The 23689-nt window shown below is 39.2% G+C and overlaps 1 protein-coding gene across 6 annotated transcripts in view; it reads left to right on the top strand.

Moving 5' to 3' along the window:
• evi5a (ecotropic viral integration site 5a) overlaps positions 1-23689 on the top strand; it is a 251136-nt gene that overhangs the window by 63924 nt on the left and 163523 nt on the right. For 5 of the 6 annotated variants that reach the window (XM_051932791.1, XM_051932794.1, XM_051932792.1 and 2 more), the window contains exon 3: positions 12810-12999. In XM_051932791.1, coding sequence (XP_051788751.1) covers positions 12810-12999 — 190 coding nt within the window. Of the gene's footprint in view, positions 1-1004; positions 1122-12809; positions 13000-23689 lie in introns of those variants that run through there. The other variant, XM_051932793.1, reaches the window with a different exon arrangement.

The raw sequence follows: 23689 nt of genomic DNA, 5'->3' as shown, positions 1-23689 counted from the left end.
CCAAATGTTTGTAATGGTAAGAGATTACAGATCAAATGTTACATTCAGATCTGATTGATGTTACCATTTTACATCCTTCCATCCATTATCCAACCTGCTATATCCTAACACAGGGTCATGGGGGGGGTCTGCCGGAGCCAATCCCAGCCAGCACATTGCGCAAGGCAGGAACAAACTCCAGGCAGGGCGCCAGCCCACCGCAGGGCACACACACACACACCCACACACCAAGCACACACTAGGGACAATTTAGGATTGCCAATGCACCTAGCCTACATGTCTTTGGACTGTGGAAGGAAACCCACGAAAACACGGGGAGAACATGCAAACTCCACGCAGGGAGGACCCAGGAAGCGAACCCAGGTCTCCTTACTGCGAGGCAGCAGCGCTACCACAGTGCCACCGTGCCGCCTATATTCATCATAGTTGGCACAAGTTGTGTTTAAATGTGAAATTTTATTTATACCCAAGGTTCCCATTATACCAACCAATTACCGTTTTTCATTCAAAAAAGGTAGTTTCCTGTAAAACGTGTTTTTCCACTGACCATCAATAAAGATAGTTGGTCCGTAGGAAAATCAGTGATTAGTCTACAGCACAAATGTTTTAATCATGAATATGTTACAAACAACTGTCCAAGTATAAGGAGTTCCAGTGAACTAATACTGGCCCAGTTAACCAATGCCACTATAACCAAGGCCCTTTCTCTTGGAGCATTTTCCAGGCGAAGCTAGGTAATGCAACTAGTTTGAGTATGTATATGTATGCATTTATGTATGTATAAATCAGTCCATTTTATTTGCTGATTTTAATTCTTTCAGTAACTGCAATGCATATTAAAATGATTTCTTATTACAAAGATGATTTTTTTAAATCTCTTCTTTAAATGTGGTGTTAATACTATTTTTATTGAATGAAAATATTTCTTCATTCATGTAATTTTAAAATATGTTGAAGTCAGTAATTATCACATAGTTACACCCCTATTGGACTCATCTGTGTCATTTTGGGTCAACTGACTCTTGCAACAGAAGTTTTAAAGTGAAGTTTTAGTTTTCACTCACCAGTGTGTACATTGCACCTCTCTTAGTTTAAGACTGATTAACAAGTAACATGTCTTGGTAAGTTTAAGAAAATTATCTTTTCTGAAAATAGCAAAAATAAAAGTCTCCTATAAATATATAATTGTTTGTAGAAATACTAGAAAATGTGGGTTATTTTTTGTAATAAGGATGTAATTTGATGTTAAAGAATTTGCCATAATACTGTTAACATTTTTTTCTGTATACATTTTAGATACTTGGCTAATATTGGTATTTGTGTGTTTAATAATGTCTCATTATGGTATATTCATTTTTTTGTATTTTATTAGAGGTGCTTTGGTAAAGCTGGTTATCATTGTTATAGTTTTTTACAGTTTATATCCTTAAAGACTTGTGAAAATCGTATTTTTAACTGTGGTAGTAGGAATGCTGCTTTCAGACAAAGTTGTTTTTTAAAGGCTAAATTAGATTGTTCTGATGGCATTTTGTTATTTTTAGAAAAATAAGTACTTTAACTCATTGGTAAAGCTCAAAGATTATTCAAACATTGCACAGATCCTGTGTAAACAGACTTTGCACCTTTGTTGGAAATTTTTATTAGAGCTGGTAATTCTCTGTTCTTTAATTTATTCCATTTCATGTTACCACTGTCTGTAGTACTGCTTTAAATAAATAATTCTAATTTATGTAAATATAGGTTTGCAGTTTGGGATTATATTTTGCAATAATTTATATTCAGGTGAAGTGATTTGTATACCCTCAGGTATAAGTCTGTTTTATGATGTGAGTTTCCAAAACCAAAACCAGCCATTTTCAGTCATCTAATTATTTAATACTGTTCTGTATATTAAAAATGTAGTTAATTTTTTTATGGCACCCTTTCCCTTGTGTGGCACATAAATACAAACTATGCTCCAACCACTGATTTTTGATGTTTGATCTTTGTCCAAACTATAATTATGCATCATTCCAAATATGAACTTTTTTTTTTGTTTATTTAAAGATACATTTTGTTTACAACATTACAGTAAGGATGCTAGCTTTCATTTAACATACTTGATGTTACTCCATGTAGATGTGCTTGATGAAGATCATCTTCCTAAGCCAATTAATATGTTTTTGAGGAAGATTACGCAGTGTTAAAGACTGCAAGTCTGGAAATTCATTTATGTTTGAGGCAGAAGGATTTTAAGTGTGTGATTGTGGGATCCAGGTTATGATGTTAAACTGCAAGCGGCCCTCCATATTGCAGGGAACACTTGGGTGTTGGTGAGGATTGGCACTTCAGTCACCATAAAAACTTCATGCAGCCCCGAAACAGCAGACAGAACTCCTTTCTGCTCTCCACGGGGTAACTCTGCTGCTGCTCACATTATGAAAGGGATGAGGGAAAGCCCTTGGGAGCCTCATCCTTGTAAGAGTCGAAACCGTTTGAGAGCCAATGGGGTCAGGCCTCTGGGGGTACGGCAACACTCGAGTCCCAATTTGAGGAGGCCCGTCTGGGTAGGTGCGTGGAATGTTTTGTTTCTTCGACATGATGATCATCTTTCTCTGCTGTCTGAGGAGCTGCGTAAACTCTGCATTTCAGGGACGGCACTCTCTGAGGTGTGCAGACCTGGGACTGGCCATATCTCTGTAGGTACACCTTTTATTGGTCTAGTTGTTTGGGGAGTAGCTATTTCTGTGGCGGATTGGCTCCTCCCAATGGTATCCTATGCAACTCCTTTCAATGAGCATATTATGAGACTCAGATTAAGGCACTCTCTCTGTGTCTTGTCTTTTGTCTCAATGTGTGCTCAGACTGTGGTGAGGGAGACATTTTATTCACGACTTCACTTGGTGGTTGATGGGTGCCTGCAAGGTGACACTCCTCAGGTCGTGGATGACTTCATTGCGACCACTGACACTGATAGAGACAGTTATGAGGATTGTGTTGGTCTCAATGGGTCTGGCGACTATGGTTAAAGTGGCTGCACGATCCTGGTTCATGGTACTTCAGTACTGGTGGTGTTGTGAAAGAGACTGATCACATCCTCGTGGCCATTTGTTGGAGGCTCCTACAGAAGTACCCAGTTTGTGAATTCTCACCACAGACTTATTGTTGCTACTTTGAAGATCCCGCTTTGGTCCAATAGGCTACCGCCTACTAGGAGAATGAAGCTGCACCTGGCCATACTCCAAGATCAGGGTGTCTTATGAGTTTGCACTCAAGATTGTGTGCGGAACTTGCAGAATTGGGTTATTACTGCTAATCCTAATGTGATGTGAAAGACCTTCCGTGACAAGACCCTGAAGGTTGCTGAGGGTTGAGCTGATGTTGCCGGTGTTTTGTCTCGCAAGGCACCCTGGATATCATTGAGAGGAGTTGGAGCACACATCTTGATGGCAACTCCAGTCTGTACCAGGAACTGAGAAGGATGGCTCTGAGGGCAGATAAGGAAGACTCTGTGAGAAAGTGACACACCATCTTTTGTCTAGTGACCCACATCCTGCTTACAGAGGAATCAAAGCATTACGCACATCTGAATCTGGCCTCTGTTCAAACCTCTGTTTTTTCCCCAGTTGATTCTGTGGTTTGTCAGGGGTGTGTTCTTGCTCCTACTCTGTTCAATGCTTGAATGGATTGGTGTTGGGCAGGGTTGTGGGGTCTAGCGGCTGTGGGACATCTGTTGAAGAAAGCTTCACCGATGTTGACGATGCCGTGATCTTCGTGGAGTCAATGGAAGCTCTGATAGAGACTGAACGAGGAGTCAGAGTGCCTGGGCTTGCGAGCATCCTGGGTAAAAAACAGATTCCAGGCCTTTAATGACCTTGTGGACACAGCCAGCAGAAGTGTGTCTGTCTGCAGAGAAATGTCAACCTCGTTGAGAGGTTTACTTACCTTGGCATTGACATTCATGTCTCTGGTGACTCTTCTATGAAGTCAGTAGACAGATTGAGAGAGCATGGCGAGTCATGAGGTTGCTGGAAAGTGGTGTGTGGTGCTCCCAATATCTCTGCAATAGGAGGAAGATCTGGACTGGACTTCGGGAAAATCCTTGCATACTGCTGGTTGCTCATGGAGTCCCAAATGTGACACATTATCTGCATTGTGAGGGAGCGTCAGTTACCGCACTATGGCCATGTGGCGCGATTTCCTGAAGGTCATCCGGCTTGCAGGATTCTCATTGTTGAAGACCCGAGTGGCTGGACCAGACCAAGGGGACAACCACAATAACACCTGCTTGTGGCAGACAGATGGACGTTTCTGTAGGGTGGGACTGGACCGTGTGTCTTCCTGGGGGGTTTCCAACCAGGATCCACAGCTGTTTCGTCATGTGGTGGGTGTGGCAATGCACTCTACCAATGTATGCTCCCCAATCTGACCTGAACCGGATTGAGGGAATTGTACTCATTATTTAAAAAAAACACATTCACATTTCAGCATGTTTTCTTTATTGCCATTTCTATCTTATAATGGAGTACAGAAATAGATTCATGTATGCTTTGATAGCATAGTGATGTAACTGACTAGATACAAGTTTAATTATTTAACTTGTAGTGTCACAAATTTGGTGAAATGATGGCAAGATTAGTCTCTTTTTAATACTATGCTCTACATAGTCCCCATAAATTAATGGAATCTTTGTTTTCATTCCCTGTTTGCTATAAGCACATCTACTAATGGCGGTCTCAGTATCCATTCATTTTCTAACTGCCGTATATAGCTCAGGGTCATGGGACAATTCCCTTATGCTCCCATAATTAGGCATACAAGACTGTGGGGAAACTTCACACTGGCAGAGCTAGTAACAGCTGCAGCAAGTGAAAATTAAGTCAAGTCTCAAAGTGTGGCTACTTGTCTTGTGTGCACCTGGAATTAAATGAGCTGCTGTATTTGTTAATCTGTATAAATAAAATTGTAAGGTGATTGGATGGATGTCTGACTGTTTGTTAGCTAATCATGCAAAAATGGCTAAACAGACTTTCACAAAATTTTGCGTGTTCCTTGGCATTGGTCCAACTTAAAATATAGGCTAAATGTTGCCATCTTAAAAACCAGCACTGATGAGGGGCTTATACTTCCTATCAGGCAGTAGGAGTGTGCTGGGCTTTGGGTGGGAGTATCGTCATCCGCGTGCAGTTAGTTTTCTACTGGTCAAAGAGGAATCTCATTTAAGACGACAGGCACATGCAGTCTTTTCTTCTTGATTAACATGGATGTTATATGTATATCATGTACTGTATCATCTGCATAGAGATGATATGAGATATTCTTAAGTTGAGAGTCTATGATAAAGAAAGTATATATAAGGAGAAAAGTACAGGTCCAAGAACCAAGCCTTGTGACACTCCACATGTCAAAGGAGCAGAGTCAGATGAAAAGCCAGCCGCACCGACAAACTCCTAATCGACAAATAAGAGGAAAACCAGTCCAAAGCAGAGCCAGAGACACCTAACAGCTCTAATATGTTAATTAAAATCCGATGGACCATTGTATCAAAAGCTGCGGCAAGATCTAACAGTACCAGCACAAAACACTGGCCTAGATCAGCAGCAATTAAAAGATCACTAAAAACTTTTTAAGAGTTGTTTCTGTAGAATGTTGCCTCCAAAAACCAGATTGAAAAGAATCAAAGAACCGCCGCTCCTCTAAGAAGGCACAGAGTTACTGTTCAACCACCTTTTCCAAAACTTTGGCAATAAAAGACAGTTTTAAAATTGGCCTATAATTACTCAAAGTAGCGGGAGAAGAATTAGATTTTTTCAACAACGGTTGAATTATAGCATGCTTAAAATACGATGGAACCCCACCAGATCTCAAGGAGTAATTTATGATATTTAAAAGGCACAGACCTATACAACTCAGTTTTTAACATTAAAATGGCTAAACAGACTTTCACAAAATATTGCAGAATTAGCAGGTGAGGGGACGCTGGCACACGCATATTGCTGCCGCTCCTCCCTGGTTACACTTTTCGTAAAATTTGTCTTAATTCTACACTTTCTTACGCTTGTTTTATTTCTTTTATCGTACGTATAGTTCATGGATACAGCTGACTGGAATTGCATGGATTTGGCTTAATATTTACAGATTTTATGGACTCTATTTTGACTGGGAACAGCTGAGTCTGTGGATCACGGGACGAGACCTACGAACATTTCTTTGTACCTGGCGATCTAGGACCTCGGGATGATCTGTCTCCGTGATTATATTCGCTATGCTGATCTGCTCCCGTTTATCTTACAGTACTGTACGACTGGGAACTGATCTGATGTTCATACTAACCTGGCTTATGGCTCCGGGGCGATCACACCTGAAATTACCAAGCGTTACTGTTTGTGGCTGTGTATTGGAACCTCCAAATCCTGCTACCTCCTCCTGCTTTGCTTTCTGCTGCTTTGCTATCGCCGCTCATCTACGCTACCACACCCGCCTGTCCTACCGGTTCCGCTGTGCTGCTTCTCCACTGCTATCAGTTAAGTATCTTAATTTTACACACTATCATGTTAAAATACTCTCATGACAAACTCCTTCTTATTAAACAGTTTGTCCAGAGCAAATGGTCTGACTGGAATATCCTAAAAGACGCCGGTATTTTGCAGCGCCCGAAATATGTACATCGCAGGTCAGGTCGCTGCCACCGCCGGGCTGCGAATGAAAAGACCACCGGCAGCATTTGCTCAGGAATACGCCGTCCTTCTCATGGCCCTGGAGATAGAAGTGTCAGTGTGCCAAATTTACATTTTGTGGAAATAAACTCCGATCATGGCTCTGTGCAAAAAGAAGCCTCATTAACTAATATTGCACTGTTTAACCCGAGATCTCTTAATGGCAAAGCATTGGTGCTGTCAGAACTCATCACTGACACCAAACTTGATATTCTGTGTTTAATTGAGACTTGGCAAAAACCGAACGAATTTACGTCTCTCATGGAGGCGACTCCAACTGGTTTCACTTTCCACACAGAGCCTCGCAGGTCAAGGCAAGGTGGTGGGCTTGCAGTAATTGTCAGAGCAGACTTAAACATCAAACGAATCCCAGTTGACTGTCCATTGTCTTTTTTGAGTGCCTGGCTCTTAAACTAATAACTGAATCAGGTCCCGACTCACTCATTGTTCTTTATCGTCCTCCAAAATACAATGCATCCTTCTTATCCGATCTGATTGAACTTTTGACCCACCTAAGCTCTTACTCTCAGAGAATTATCCTTCTTGGTGATTTCAACATCCATATTGACATTATTACATCTAAAATGAGAAATGAATTCCTATCCTTACTGGACTCTTTTGACTTGACACAACATGTTGATTTTCCCACCCACTCTGGTGGTCATATATTGGATCTGATCTGTACTTCTGGACTATCTGTTGCCAACTTTCACAGCACTGATTTGGGACTCTCTGACCATAAAGCAGTATTTTTCACTGTCTCACTGCTTTTCCCTCCTCTTACCTGTAAAACGATAAATTTCTTACAGAAACCTTAAAAATATCTGTCCCTCTATCCTTTCTGGATCCATTTCTGATCTTTTTCTGTCTTCACCTATTCCGTCAACACTAGATAGTCATGTTGACCTCTATAACACAGCCCTTCATTCAGCATTAGATAAAACAGCTCCTTTAAAACATAAGGAGGTTTCCTTTAAACGTTCAGCTCCTTGGTATAATTCAGAATTGCGATCTATGAAGACAGCTGGCCGACGCCTTGAGAGAATGTCACGTAAGTCTGGCCTCACTTGGCACATCCAGGCTTTCTCTGACCACTAAAGAGCTTACAGAGAAGCACTAACCGCTGCCAAGAACACCCATTATGGCAGAATAATAGAAAGTGACACTGTCAGACATGACATTCTACTGTCCAGAATGGAGAATATGCTGGGTATCTCTGGCACTGCCCTCCAGTGGTTCAAGTCCTATCTTACTGATAGGCAAGAATTTGTTAGTCTTGGCAACCGCAGATCCAGCTCGGTGCTAGTCACACAAGGAGTTCCTCAGGGCTCTGTTCTCGGTCCTCTGCTTTTCTGTATTTATATGCTTCCCCTTGGCCATATTATTCGTAGCTATGGACTGGGTTATCATTTTTATGCAGATGACACTCAACTCTACTTCACTGTTAAAAGTGGAACTTCATCAGAGCTTTCTCAGCTCACAACCTGCAAGTTTCCTTTTCCTTTTCCGGTGTCCTGTTGGTGGTGGCGTGTGCCACCACCATCTACCCAAAGCACCATGATGTTCCAGCAATGATGGATGGATTAAAAGCCAGAAGTCTGTATGACCATCAGCATCAAGTGACTTCGTGAAAAGCCCGAACTACAAAGAGGACTATTTCATTTATGTTAGGTAGAATGCCCAAAGGGGACTGGGCGGTCTCGTGGCCTGGAACCCCTACAGATTTTATTTTTTTCTCCAGCCTTCTGGAGTTTTTTTTTGTTTTTTCTGTCCACCCTGGCCATCGGACCTTACTCCTTTCTATGTTAATTAATGTTGTCTTATTTTAATTTCTTATTTTGTCTTTTATTTTTCTTCTCTTCATTATGTAAAGCACTTTGAGCTACTTTTTGTATGAAAATGTGCTATATAAATAAATGATGTTGTTGTTGTTGTAGTGAAATTAAAACCTGGATGGAGCAGAACTCTTTAAAATTAAACTGCAACAAAACTGAACTCCTGCAAATTGGGACTAAAATGCAGCTTAATAAAATGAGCTCCTTCCCAGTCCATCTTGACGGTGATCTCCTCAGACCTGCCTCTACTATAAAGAATCTTGGTGGCATTTTTGATTTCTCCCTTTCTTATTATGCCAACATAAATCACATTAAGAAACTTTCTTACTTTCACCTCCGTAACATATTCCGTGTTCGCTCCTTCCTCTCCTTTTCTAATGCTGAGAAACTTGTCCATGCTTTTATCGCATCCCACATCGATTATTGTAATTCCCTACTGGCAGGTGCCCCTTCTAATCTTATATCTCCGCTCCAGCTTATTCAAAACTCGGCTGCAAGAGTCCTTACTCAAACCAGCAGCAGCGAGCACATCATACCCATCCTGCTCCGTCTTCACTGGCTTCCTGTGTCTTACAGAATCGAATATAAAATTCTATTAATAACCTACAAAGCCTAAATAACCTCGCGCTAAACTACATCAGTGACCTTCTCCATCACTATGTGCCTACCCGCCCACTAAGGTCCTCCGATTCTGGCAATCTTGTTGTGCCCCACACTAATCTACACTCCGTGGGTGACGGGGCTTTCAGCTGTATAGCACCCAGACTCTGGAATGACGTACCGAAATTAATTAGATCAACTGACTCCATGAATTCTTTTAAAAAACAACTCAAAACTCATCTGTTCAGGAAGGCTTTTAGCTCTACGTGACTTTATTACCCTTCTCTCAGTGTACCTCTCTGTCAAGATGTTCATGTAACCTGTATGTGTGTGTGCTAGACGATCAATTATGTTGTCTGTTAGGCCTTTTTTTTTTTTTCTCTGAATTCACTGTCTTAATCTTCTTTCTTTATCTGGTTTGTACAATGCTATATACTGTATACCCTGCCATTCTTGTTATAGTCTGTAAGTGCCTTGAGCATGGGAAAGGCACTATATAAATAAAATGTATTATTATTATTTTATTATTATTAATGATGTTGGCAACAGGTCAGAAGGACATGATGGTTTCATCTTTCTGAGCAAGTCAGAAAGTGAAACTTCTGAGAACACAAAAGACTCCGAACATGAGTGAATGAGATCACTAGGTAAAACAAGTGGAACAATATTAGCCCAAACAACAAAAACTTTGCTAATAAAAAAATTAAGAAAATTATTAGTCACTATCAGAAAAAATCTGAGTTATAGATTGAGTTGGAGAAATAATATTGTGAATAGTATCAAATAGCACTTTGGGATTACGCTTGAGTCCGAATATGATTAGAAAAATAAGCTGTTCTAGCATTCCTAACCAAAGAATTAAAAGTAGTAAATAAATCCTGAATTTCTAGATTAGTAGACTTCCATGGGCGCTCCATTTTTTGACAAGAACGCCCAAGATTACGAATGGAGCCATTCATCCAAGGAACTGAATGGGTAACAGAACACTGCCTGATTTTAAAAGGAGCAATCTTATTCAAAGTATTAGTGAAATGGTCATTAAAACATTGAACTGCTAACTCAACATTATCAACATTACTACTGGCATCAGATGCCACAAACAAATCAACAAACTGATTAATCACGGACTCATTAATGAAATGAGTATGTCTAGAGTTAACACAAGGTGACAACTCTAAATTTGAGAACAACTCAAGCAAAACATGATCACTAAAGGTTACATCACAAATAGTAACGTCATTCAGAGTAACTCCATATGAAAAAAACAAATCCAATATGTGTGCCCCCCACTATGGGTAGGGTCAACAACATGTTGTACAAAATTGAAAGTCTGTGTCGGTGATACACACAAATTCGCCAGGCACATTACATAAAATATTATCCACATGGATGTTAAAATCACCCAGCATTATTATTCTATCCAGCTTAATAATGGTGGATACAAAATCTAATGAAAGTTCAGTCCTCGGCACAATTCTATCAGATTAGTAAAATCGGAATCGTTCCAGGATTACTCCCTTGGTGAACTCGGCATCTCGGATTGGGGGCAGGGCGCAACATGTCTGGTAATCCAAGTAGAACAGGTCTCAGTAACCCTCAGACAAAGATTGTAGATCCACACCAGAAACACAATGCCATAGACACCGAAACCTCACATGCACACCTGCCCCTTTTCCCCGCTTCCTCTGATGGGCCTGCAGGTTGACACAGGTGCTGTTAACCAACAGCGGGGAAAAGCCTCTGAACAACACAGCATTCACAAACGGGAGAGGTAAAAAGATATAGTTGTAATGCTGAGAAACATTTCCCATTGCTGATCTAATGTTGATCAATGAAATGCAATCGTACACTAACACGGCTGGAAAACCACGTATGACTAGTGTCACAAAATAAACAAAAAAACACAAAAATATCCCACAACTGCAATGAACGGGTCAAGGCAAAGGCACAGTCTAACAGAGGCTCCATCATGACAATTTCATTGTCTTAGGGGATTACAGCTTTGTCTAAAAGTGTCTTTTTTATCTCATTGTGGATTGTGTTTAGCCATATTGAATTTTCAAGTCATTTTTTTTCATTATTTGTTTAATCCCAGGTAACACCAGGTAGTTTGGTAGTGACAAGATAAACTTAATTTAGAGTTTGAATATTTTGAAGCACAAATCACATCTCCCTATTAATATAATATGTACTATACTAACAGAAATGCGTCATCGCTGAGATGCCAGAATACCATACTTATTTGCTGAATACGAAAATGCATGTACTAAATATGTGTCATCTGTTTGTTTTTTGAAGGCAAAGTAATTTTCATGAGTAAAACCCCTAGAATGTAGTAAAACCAGAAGTTTCATTTAGTTAATTGGTTACAAGTAACATCACTCCAGTTAATTATCTAATTCTAGATTTGTACAGAGGCTAAGCAATAACAAAATCTGCTCACACAAGGTATTCTTAAAACGGCACAATGAAGGCTGTTTTACAAGAGTTCTGAAATAATGGATTAATGTAAAACTGACCAGACTAATTTCACACAGGAAGCCTTAAAGTTTGGTCAGATGTAAAAAAAAGGACGGGTAAGCTTTGAGCAGTTAAAGCACCAAGAGTTTGACATATTTGAAAATTAAATCAATTTAACTTGCTTATTAAATAATACATTAGTTTTTTTAACCAGCTAATGATGTTGCTGTGAAAAACAGCTTTAGAGGATTTTATCTTGGAATTCTCTAATTCAACAATCTAAACACAACAATATTTCAGTTTTTATTTTTAGTATATATTTAAAGCAGTACAGCATTTTTCATTTATTGGAGAGAAACTGTCAAATAATTAATTTAGAATGTGCACATTGTAGGATAAATTAGGTTGTTGTTGTTAATTCTTTATAAATTCTATGCTGACCCAATCGACTTACTGGTTGTTCTACAATGTCTATAATAAAATTTAAGGTCTGATCTGTTTTGTACATTTATGAATTCTAACACTATTTTACTTAAATGAAGCTGGGCAACTACTTGATGTTTATACCCTTGTTTTAGAGCTGCTGTTACTGTTAGTGATTATTTTATATTCTATTACAGAAGAAGGTACAATTTTGTTAGTTTGAGCAGTATATCTCCTTTTAGTGTTGAATTGGTATCAAACAGTGTAAAAATTCACTGGTATTAGTATCAAATATAAAAATTCTGGTATGGTGAGGTCCCTAGTCTTAATAGGTTTGTTGATCTTCCTGATAAATCTAGCCATGCAGTCATTTTCTTTATTCCTGTTGAATGTAATATTTGGACATTAACTGTAAACTCTTAATTGTTTCTTTGTAAACTGAAATGCTGTAAGATTAACTGATTGGGTTGGTCTACTATTTAGTATGACTGCAATCCTCTTATACCTGGCATAATCTGAGGTTCCTGCATGTTCTGTCTGTGGCCAGTACATTTTTTTCATGAATTACAATATACCAACAAAAATGAGATGGTATAACAACACTATGTCTTTTCAAACCAAAAAATGCATTTATTTGGAAAGTTCATCTCTCTCTCTCTTTACTATATTCCTCAAGTGATTAAGGTACTGTTCTGTACAGGAAGTGGGCTCTTTCTTTGTGTTTTTCTGTTGCTTTTAAAGTCTCTTATTTTATTCTAAGATTCTAATTTTTTTTTTCTTTTGCATACTTCTAAAGGCTTCTGGAGACTGACAGCAAGTCCCTTCGATCTGTTAATGGATCACGCAGAAATAGTGGTTCTTCTCTGGTGTCCAGTTCTTCTGCTTCCAGTAATTTAAGCCACCTTGAAGAAGACTCATGGATTCTCTGGGGAAGAATAGTGAATGAATGGGAGGATGTACGGAAAAAAAAAGAGAAACAAATTAAGGTAATTCAAGCAAGGAGAATTTTTGTTATCTATTTATTTATTAAACCTGTTCTCCATTCTGTTGTATTTCCGCAATTTGTGCAGTGTAAAACTCTTCAAAAATAACACTGCATACAGTATAAACTAAAATCCAGTTAAAACACTTTTTTGCATTTTGTGTGTGTACTTTAGCTTGTTGGCAATATGCAGTCCATTAATACATAATTAAAATGCTTGAACATTTAGTAAGCTACTGTGTTTAAATCGATTGGATGTAGTAGAAAGTGGTCAGGGAAGATACTGTCCTCATAATGATAGGTGTCCAGTTTTTTCACACTATAGGACAAGAATGATGAATCAGGGAGGCTGATAGAAAATATTGAGGGGAAGATCTAGTCATTTTGCTAGAACAGAGCGACAAAAGATAAAGAAGGAATATGGAGAAAGAGAGCAGACCCTGGAGGTAAGAAACATATACTGCGTTACACTTTCAAGTGGTAACACAGTAAATTATTAACAATCAACAAGATACATTTTTTTAGATAAATTGCTTATTGAAGCCAGAAATAAGCTGGCATCAGATGGGTTGAGTTGTAAGTGGCCACAAACTATTTTCTGGATGATTTGTGAACACTACGAAGAAGTGTAGTGTTTTTGAATAACTATTCTTTCAGACTTTTAAAAATTTAATATTGGCATATGCTCCTTTGTTACTTCTGCATTTATATGTCTGTAATAGTTTTGCCCATTTGTGTCAATTTTTCTGAGCAAAATTACTCGGGCTGCATATTCCGAATGGGAATCTTTAGTGAACAGAAAGTTTCAAGTCCTTGTTGATTCAAACTCTTTGAGATTGTACAAGGTTTAGACATGGTCATACCAGAAAATCACATTTTTGTTTTTTAAATCTAAATTATTGTGAATATGGCTGCATACTACAAAATATTTTGCATTTTGAAACATTACTATGCACATGTAGACAGGATTTTCAAATTTGCATTAGCTCTCAAATATCTTTGCAAAGACAGAGTTGACTAATTGCGATCCGCTATGCTGCTCCTAAATTTGAGATTCAGCTGTCGGAAAGAGTCTATATTCTGTTATCCAGCTTTCCCGGGGAGGCTTCGAAAAGTGTGATAGATGTATTTCTAATTCTTCCTTACATCGGTGATGTTCATGGTTAAGATGAACATTTTCCAACTCTTGCTTGGAAAAGCTTGAGCAAGATTTTGCCTGTTCTTTCAAAGTAGCTGAACAACTGGCTGAAATACCTCTGAAAATTGTTACTAAACTGTCAAACTTCCCGTCATGGTAAGCTTTAGGCTTGCAAACAAAAAAATAATTGGCTAGGAAGAGAAGTACTACTTTTAATTTGTGCTTAACTTTTTCTGGTTTTATTTTATTTTTTTATTGTCCTGGTAAAATGTTAAAAGATTTTCTATACTGAAAATTTTCCTGCCTACAACAAATACCCGAAAAAATCTCTACTGCTTACTGTAACACTAGATACCTGGGAACTCCTCACCACACACAATAGATTAGCCTCAGTTAGTGACCCGCCTTGCCATGTGTAAGGCACGGAGGGCACACGGTTTTAAACCGTGCCTTATGTGCCCAATAGTATGAAAGTTAATATGCTCCATTGACTGTGCATTGCCATATGTTTAGTGTGTAATGAAGGCGAAGTTAAACATCTTTAAGTATAGAAACAACTGAAGTTTGACAAGAATAGCTGTTTAGAGAGAAAATATTTTCTCTTTTTTTGCCTTTTATTCTATGTGTATAACCAACCTTTTTTCTTTATTCTTGTGTGGACTATTTCCTTTGAATTTTCACTAAATCTTTTAAAATAAACTTTTGGACTGAGACATTACTTTCGACACACGTTTGACCTGTGCTTGATGCTGCCTTACTCTCCTGCAGCTACAGTTAAAGTTTAAAACCTGCCCATTTAAGCCTGACATCGGTCCATGACGGAAGAAAACAAGCGAGGATTTGAAAGACTCGATATGTATTTTTAATCTGTCGTTTGATCAGAGTTTGACAGAACCATTAGCACTCTTTGTGTGACTGTATAAACTAAGGTAAAGGAGCTTATATATCTTAAAGGGAACCCATCTTGGTGCATTATCCACATGACATCTCTACTTGGAAGCCTGAGGGGACATTAAACTCCACACAGAAGCCTGAGTGGCTTGAGTGGTTACCCTGACAATTGTGACGCAACAGTGGAGGACCATGACGACAGCAAGCAGTTCACCATATCAGCGCAGCCCGGGTTAATCTCGAGATGCATGCTACTGGCCAACCCTTCAGAACTAGGTGTTGATCTTCAGTCAGAAATAGATGAAAAATACGGACAGTTATCCAGCCTGAAGCATGTAAAACATTTACAAAAAACAAATCTAACTGGAAAAAAATCACATTCCTGATATGTAATAAAAGAGGTTAAGTGATGAATTATTATCCGTGCAAAGAGACAAAGATGAACGGAACAGGCTACATAAAAGGTTTTTATATTAAACTGAAGACTCTACGTGCGTTTATGGGAAAGACGATGGAATGGGTTTTGGAAACACGTCAGAATAAGTCTCTCCAAGCTGCCACCCGATTCTGCAAACCAATTCAAGGGCTTTTGATTTATTAACGATATCACTCCTGCCAACAGTGTCTCCCAAGTTTCTACAAAAACTAAAAGTCGAGCAAATGCAGCAGCTTCCTCTGTTAGTGCCATCAGGCTACAAGAAACTGAACACGCAGTATTGCTTGCCAGAGCCGAAGCCGCAAAAAGACAGCAGGCTCTAGATATGGAAGAGGCATAGTTGAAAGCCAAAAGAGAATTTGAAGAAGCACAGCTAAAGGCTAAAAGAGATAGCTGGCATTAGAAGCAGCAATTGCAGAATCCAATGCAAAATTGAGAGCTCTTAAAGGATGTAACCTCATTCCAAGTAAACAAAATCCCTATAATGTTCCTGAGAAACCAGATGTGAGAAATGAAGAGCCATATTATTCAGATATTTGTGGCTTTTTACATAGAAATGAAAGTAAATATGAGCCTCTCCAACAGCATTATGAATAGCAAAATAAGGCACAAGTACCTCGTGCTGTATTGAAAGGTTCCAGTACTTGATGGCGATCCAATGATTTATGTGGACTTTATTGGAGCATTTGATCGTGCTATTGATGAGCTGATAGAGAACCCCTGAGCTAAATTGGACTTAAAACAATTTACCAAAGGTTCACCCCATGAAATTGTTAAAAGCTGTATAAACCTGCCACCGGCAGAAGGTTACAAAAAGGCCAGAAAGAAGCTTGAAAGCCTTTATGGAAACCATCTGCAGATAGCAGATGCATACATGAAGAAAGCCGAAAGGTGGCCGATGGAAAAGGTCTGATGGATTATTTGGTCTTTCTTGGTAGCTATATGAACATTATGTCCAGCTTGAAGAATAGAAATTAATTTCAAAGTAACAGTAACCTTTGTACTATAATCTCTAAGCTCTCACAAGAATTGCGAGGACAGTGGCAACGTGTGGCTTGGAATATTCAAGGTAAAGAAGACAGATGTGCAAGACTCGTCAACCTAGTGGACTTTCTGGAAGAACGAGTTAAAATAGCCTTGGATCCTGTGTACGGCTCAGCCCCTCAAAGCCATATTTTCAAGAAGGAAAAGGTCAAGACTGATCAAGGGAAGTATCCTCAGAATGGCAGTTTTCATACAAGTTTTGCTATTGCTGCCGTAAAGGGGAATAAAGACACCTCAGTAAAATAGGTGGAGACAGCTGGTTGTGTGTGCAGTAAGCACTGTCTATTTTGCATTGCAAGTCATGATCTTCTTGAAAGTAGTGCAATCCAGAAACTAACATACAAAAGTAATTTCTCTTTTTGAGATCTAAGGGATTATGCTTTAAGTGCCTTAAGCAAGGACATCTTAGTAACATCTTAGTAAAAACTGTGTAGAAAAAATCAAATGCCAAATATACTCTCATTTACACCCAGTCATACTGCATATAAATAAGATAATGGGTACAGACGATAAAGCCACACCTCCTAAAAAGGAGCACGCTAATTCGGAAAAGAACATTTCTTCCTCGTATGTTTCTGTGGAAACACTAGAGACATGCACTGCCACCGGGGCCAGTAAAGAGTGTGCCCTGGCTGTGGTCCCAGTTAAAGTTAAGTTTCAAATAAGTGAGAGATGAGTAGAAGCGCATGCTCTAATAGACTATGACCGTACAGATACATTCTGCACAGAAAGCTTGCAAAAAAAGCAATGCTGCAAAAAAGAAATACTTTTCACAGGATTCATCACATCCCGGTCATGGCTTCTTCCAGCTTTTACCTTCGGGCAAGAGATACGGAGCAATGAAAACCAGGACAAACTGCCTTAAAAATAGCTTTTATCCAAAAGCAATCGTGGCCCTGAACTCAGAATAAAACGCTCCATATCATTCTCCCAATGTATAATATAGACCTTAAGTCAACCAGCGCAATTTGTATATATAACAAGTGCAATTTGTATGTTTTGTAAAGTACTTTTATTACTATTCGGTTTGTTATTATTTTTCCTTGTCTTTTTAACTCTTATGCCTCACACTGAGTCGACTGCACCTTCAATTTCATTGTTCCTTTGTAAAAGTGACAATGACAATAAAGATCTATCTATCCATCGATCATCTATCCATCATCTATCGATTGATTGTTAAATTTTTCTGTAAGGCTCAAATCCATATTAGTACTGTGGAAAGGGATAAAGTAAATAAACAGAAACTAGTAAAATGTTCAGTTTTATCTGAGTTACAAGTCTGTGGTGTAGAAGAAAACATATTGAATTGCCAGGATTTTACACATTAAACTTTTATACCAGTGAAAAGGGAGAACATCCCTATGCAAAAGGATATTACCAGAGGGTCCTATCTCAAAGATGTGCACCTCCCACAGATAAGCCAGGAGCCATGGCAAGTCATAAACAGTTGAGGTGAAGGTCCTTATGCTGTGAAGATGGCTCTTGGATGGATTGTTAATGGCCTAATAAAAGGGACAGACAATGAAAGGCTGCAAAGTTACACAGTCATTCGTGTGTCAATAATGGAAATAGAACAAATGTTACTCCAGCAATACAATACAGACTTTCCAGAGCGCAGCTGTGAAGAGAAGTAGGAAATGTTAAATCAATGTTTTATCAAGTGAAAGTTCCAGATACTAATCTTCGTTTCCTGTGGTGGCCTGAAGGTAATCTAAACAATGAACTTGAGGAATACAAAATGACAGTACATCTTTTTGGTGCTACTTCCTCACCCAGTTGTGCCCGTTATGCTTTGTGAAGAACAGCTGAGGATGCCAGAGGCACAGCTTCTGAAGAAGCCGTTAACACTGTGCATCATAATTTCGATGTTGTTGACTGTTTAAAGTCAGTAGCTACAGAAGAACAAGCCATAAAATTGGCCAAAGATCATCTAGCCATGTGATTCAATGGGGGGGTTCTACAGTATCTTACCAAGTGGATTAGTAATAGCTGAACAGTCTTATTGTCCATTCCTGAAGAAGACCGGGCTATTGATCAGAAGGACTTAGTCTTAAGCCATGATTTATTACCAGTTGAAAGAGCCTTGGGTGTTCAATGGAGCACACAGACTGACAGTTTCAAGTTCCAGGTAAAGCTGCAAGATAAGACTGCTACAAGATGTGGTATTCTCTCAGTGGTCAGTTCAATTTATGATCCACTCAGATTTTTAGTACCAGTTATATTGCCTGCTAAACTTATTTTAAGGGAACTGTGTAAAGAGAAATATTGGTGGGATGAAGAAGTGGAAGTTAAGTATGTCCAGCAGTGGAAAAAATGGATGGATGATTTGCAGCTACAGTAATCCCTCCTCCATCGCGGGGGTTGTGTTCCAGAGCCACCCGCGAAATAAGAAAATCCGCGAAGTAGAAACCATATGTTTATATGGTTATTTTTATATTGTCATGCTTGGGTCACAGATTTGCGCAGAAACACAGGAGGTTGTAGAGAGACAGGAACGTTATTCAAACACTGCAAACAAACATTTGTCTCTTTTTCAAAAGTTTAAACTGTGCTCCATAACAAGACAGAGATGACAGTTCTGTCTCACAATTAAAAGAATGCAAACATATCTTCCTCTTCAAAGGAGTGAAGCAAACAAATCAATATGGCTGTTTGGCTTTTAAGTATGCGAAGCACCGCGGCACAAAGCTGTTGAAGGTGGCAGCTCACACCCCCTCCGTCAGGAGCAGGGAGAGAGAGAGAGACAGAGAAAAATCAGTACGTGCCCTTTGAGCTTTTAAGTATGCGAAGCACCTTGCAGCATGTCGCTTCACGAATCAGCTGCACACAGAAGGTAGCAACGTGAAGATAATCTTTCAGCATTTTTAGACGAGCGTCCGTATAGTCTAGGTGTGCGAACAGCCCCCCTGCTCACACCCCCTACATCAGGATCAGAGAGAGTCAGCGTGAGAGAGAGAAAAGTAAGTTGGGTAGCTTCTCAGCCATCCACCAATAGCGTCCCTTGTATGAAATCAACTGGGCAAACCAACTGAGGAAGCATGTACCAGAAATTAAAAGACCCATTGTCCGCAGAAATCCGCGAACCAGCAAAAAATCCGCGATATATATTTAAATATGCTTACATATAAAATCCGCGATGGAGTGAAGCCGCGAAAGGCGAAGCGCGATATAGCGAGGGATTACTGTACATGTGAATTACAATGGAAACAGGTTCATTAAACCAGTTGGATTTGATGACATAATGTCTGCACAAATGCAACATTTTGGAGATGCTTCTTAAGATTGGTATGGCACTGTTTCTTTCCTTCTCCTGACTGATAAAGAACATTAGAGACATTGTTCATTTCTAATGGGGGAATCAAGAGTGGCTTCACTGAAACCTGTCACTATACCAAGGCTTGAATTAACCGCAGCAGTGGTAACAGTCAAAATAGATAAGATGCTAAAAGAACTACTGTAAATTCCCTTGCAAGCTTCAACTGTTTGTACTGACAGCACCACTGTACTAAGGTACATTGCAAATGAAAGTTCCTGCTACAAAACCTTGTCACCAAAGAGTTACAGTGATAAGGGAGCACTCACAGCCCTCGCAATAGAGATACGTCACATCTACACTAAATCATGCAAACCATGCATCAAGAGATTGACCATAGAAAGCTTTATCAAAAGAAAGACATGGATTCAAGTCCTGAAACCAGAACATGAGTGGCTAAAAAGACTTGATCACGTGAACGACTTGCTCACCAAAGATGCTCATATGTTGCTCTTTTTGCTTTGCAGCAAATCCTTAAAGAGAACCAGCAATGGGAAGACCTGTGAATACATAAACTGTGCCCACTCCAAGAAACAGATTAATTGAAATGACTAATCTTAACATTTGCATGCTCAAATTGTGTTTGTGTTTCTACATTTAAGTATAAGTTTACACTTAGGAAACTTGAAACTTAAATCTTAAGTTTAGTTCAAGTTCATTAACGCTAGAATTGCTGAAGCCTACGAAAAAACTTGTAAATCCGGCCCACCTTAAATCCCTTCGCACCTCTCCATCAGCGTCTTTTGTCTTGTAAATGTGCTGATCAAGACAAGCAGCCAGCTGCCTACTAATCTATCCCCCTACCACCGCAGAACGTGCACAAAGTTCTCCCAGTTCCAGCCGTGATTATCTTGGAGTGAAGTTCTGGAGTTTTAGAGTGGAAATAATTGTTTGTTATTTGGAACGAATGCATTTAATGTGTGTTCCGTTTCTACAATAATCAGTGTAAACACATTGTTAAAACAAATGTTTTCATATTTAAGTAGTAAATGACAAAATGTAGGCATATACTATATAATGTGTGAAGCCTGAAGTCCAAACATCAAATAAACACTTTCACAAAAGGTTCAAGGATGATGCAACAGTTTCCATGGCGCAGCAGTAAGAATTGCTGACTTGTAATCGAGTACCCCGGATCAATCCTGACTCCCTCGTATATTTACTGTTTTGAGTAGTGAGCTGCTCTTATTGTTAATATTGTACAATAAACATTTGATTTGCGTCTGTAACAGCTGGTGTATATTTATAGTACTTGTAAAAGTTAGCGTTCCCCCCCCCCACTTTTATTCTGTCACAATCACAATACATACTATCACCCACCCCCCTGGGATCTAACACTGTTAGTTTTCATTTGAAACTGGGACTAACTGTGGATGTGAGTGGTGTTTTGAGACCATGGAACTGGACATTTTCTGAGCTGGATGGATAATAATTGACCTTAAGGTGCATACTAAATCAGCGTGAGCAGGAAAACTCGATAAAACCGAATAAAAAAAAAAACAAAAACAAAAAAAAACCAAAAAAAACCCAAATATATCAAGTGACAGTGAGATAGGAATAATGCAGATTCACCAGCGTTTCTATGTCAGCTTTTATCCATCCAGCACGGTCCTGGCAGATCTAAACACTAGTATGGCGAATTTCTCACATACTGAAGTGACTTTAGCTGCAGGTATAAGTCCCATTTTACTTACGGTGCCGAGCAGAGTTGAGTTGTGGTGCAGAGCAGGCTATTAGCCGGTGAAAGTATGATTTACATGAAAAGTAAGGACATGGTGGCATGGTAAGCCTGTGATTGCCATCCTATTCATAACAAATGCTGTGAAACAGTGCTGAAGTTCAGTGAGCCATCCAATTGTTAAAAGAATTATTTGAGAAGAAATAATTACCTTGGCTTTATAAATTAAGATATTTGCGTTTTTAATTTCAGTGCAAGAATCAGAATACAAGTTTGTGCCCCTGGTGTCCTGGCAGGAACACTACTCATTTGAATTAAAAGATATTTACACAAGCATGCTATAACTGAAACACAAGTGTAGCCTACACCATGGGTATGAGTGAGAATATCCTTGGATGCAATGAATGGTAACTACTTCATTAAGAAACGTCAAACCTTTCATGATTGGATTAAAGTCACTTCTAGTTATAAAATCAGGGCCTGCTCATAAGTGAGTTATTCCGGCCATCCTAGTTGCTATTTCTTGAAATATAGATCTTATGTTCAAGTTTGAATTCATTTTGCACATTCGGAGTAAAAAGTTTGGCAGAGGGGCATATACAATGATGTCTGTTCATCTCTGACTTACACCTTTTTTATCAGATGAAGTACAGGCTGGTACTGGTTCAAAGAGTTTAGTCGCTTACTTTGGAATAAAAGTTGAAGTAAGGTGAAACTGGATATCTGTATCCCTGTTAAATCTGTTTTCTTAACAGTCCATGTGTGCTGCTAAAGCCTAGCACTCCTTGTCTCACAAGCCTAGCCAGTGTTTTGTACATTACAGCATTGTCTATATACAGTACACCCCCAAAATTTGCGGGGGTTATGTTCCCAGAGCACCCGAGAATTGTGAAAAACCACAAATTATGGATGTGGTTAAAAAAATGCCTATTTTTATAGTTTAAACCTTAAATATGCCCCCAAAACACTTTAATTTCATTTCAACCTCAGTAATGCATTACCTAAAAAAAAGAATGTAAAGGTAAACCCATATACTGTACAGTACTGTACTGATATACCCACAGTGATAGAATGTAAAATACATGTAATTCATGCTAGCATGTTTTCATTGCCAGAAGCCTTAGAAGGTGTAGGGCGTTTCGATGGCATCTTGGGGCTTTAACCCTTAAACTGCCACATACTTGGGGGTTAATGCATCCCTGGACGGCAAATACTTTTTTGGTGCACTTTTTAAAGAAACATCACAATTCACCAAGAAAAAGTGAAAGTTTAATGGAATACTTTTTTTTTTTTCTTCATGTGAAGAGTATCACAATTACTGCAACACTGATCATTTTACACACTGCCAATGAACTGTAAAAACTATATTTAAAAAAAAAAAAAACTACTGCAACAATCAATTATTATATGTACAAGGTGCAACCGATGCCATTGATGAAATTCAGTAAATCACTGAGCCAACTGTGCTTGAACTGGCTGCACGCAAGCACACAGAGGTAAACGCTGATGACTGCAGGCTGGTCTAGCGCAGCGGCTCAATCCCAGAGACAGTGAGGCTGCAGTGCTGCAGGTGCCGGCAGTGGTCATGAACTGGTTGCTCAACGAATGTATGTCACTGACTGATCAGCTCCGGCGTGCTGGTAAATTGCACTGGGAACGACTATAGGTGGCTTAAAGATTAAGAAGAACAAAACGGAAAACACGAGAACACTCAGCTGGAGATGCGTCACATGGCAGCAGTCAACCAGCAGCAAGGAGAAATGAATAACGCTGTAGCGGTCCGGTGCCACTAAGATTCACACCATCAAGAAGACGGTAATTTAATTATTTTTATGGTGGAGATTCCAGGGACGCACCCAGCCTTGACCTGACCCGCATGCACTCACAAACCGAGACAAAAACAAAGCAAACCGGTAATCAAACAGCAAATAAAGAATGTAATGAAAACAACGATACCACCCCTGTTCCCCTTACGGTAATTATACATTAAATACAACAAAGCACCAACAAAATACACACAGTACAGTCCATGAAAAACGGCAACGGCAAATGGACCCCAACCACGAAACGATCCAGGACAAAGCAGAAGGCAGGCAGATAGACAGGAACTAAAAACACAAATTACAAAAAATGTTTTTCTTTTGGTCACCGGCCCCCTTTTTAAAAGCCATGCTGACATCCTTTGACCCCAACA

Source organism: Erpetoichthys calabaricus, chromosome 10 (assembly GCF_900747795.2).
Source record: "Erpetoichthys calabaricus chromosome 10, fErpCal1.3, whole genome shotgun sequence".
Taxonomy (NCBI): domain Eukaryota; kingdom Metazoa; phylum Chordata; class Cladistia; order Polypteriformes; family Polypteridae; genus Erpetoichthys; species Erpetoichthys calabaricus.
Note: the sequence above shows the minus strand (reverse complement) of the source record. Positions and strands in the feature narration are given on the sequence as shown.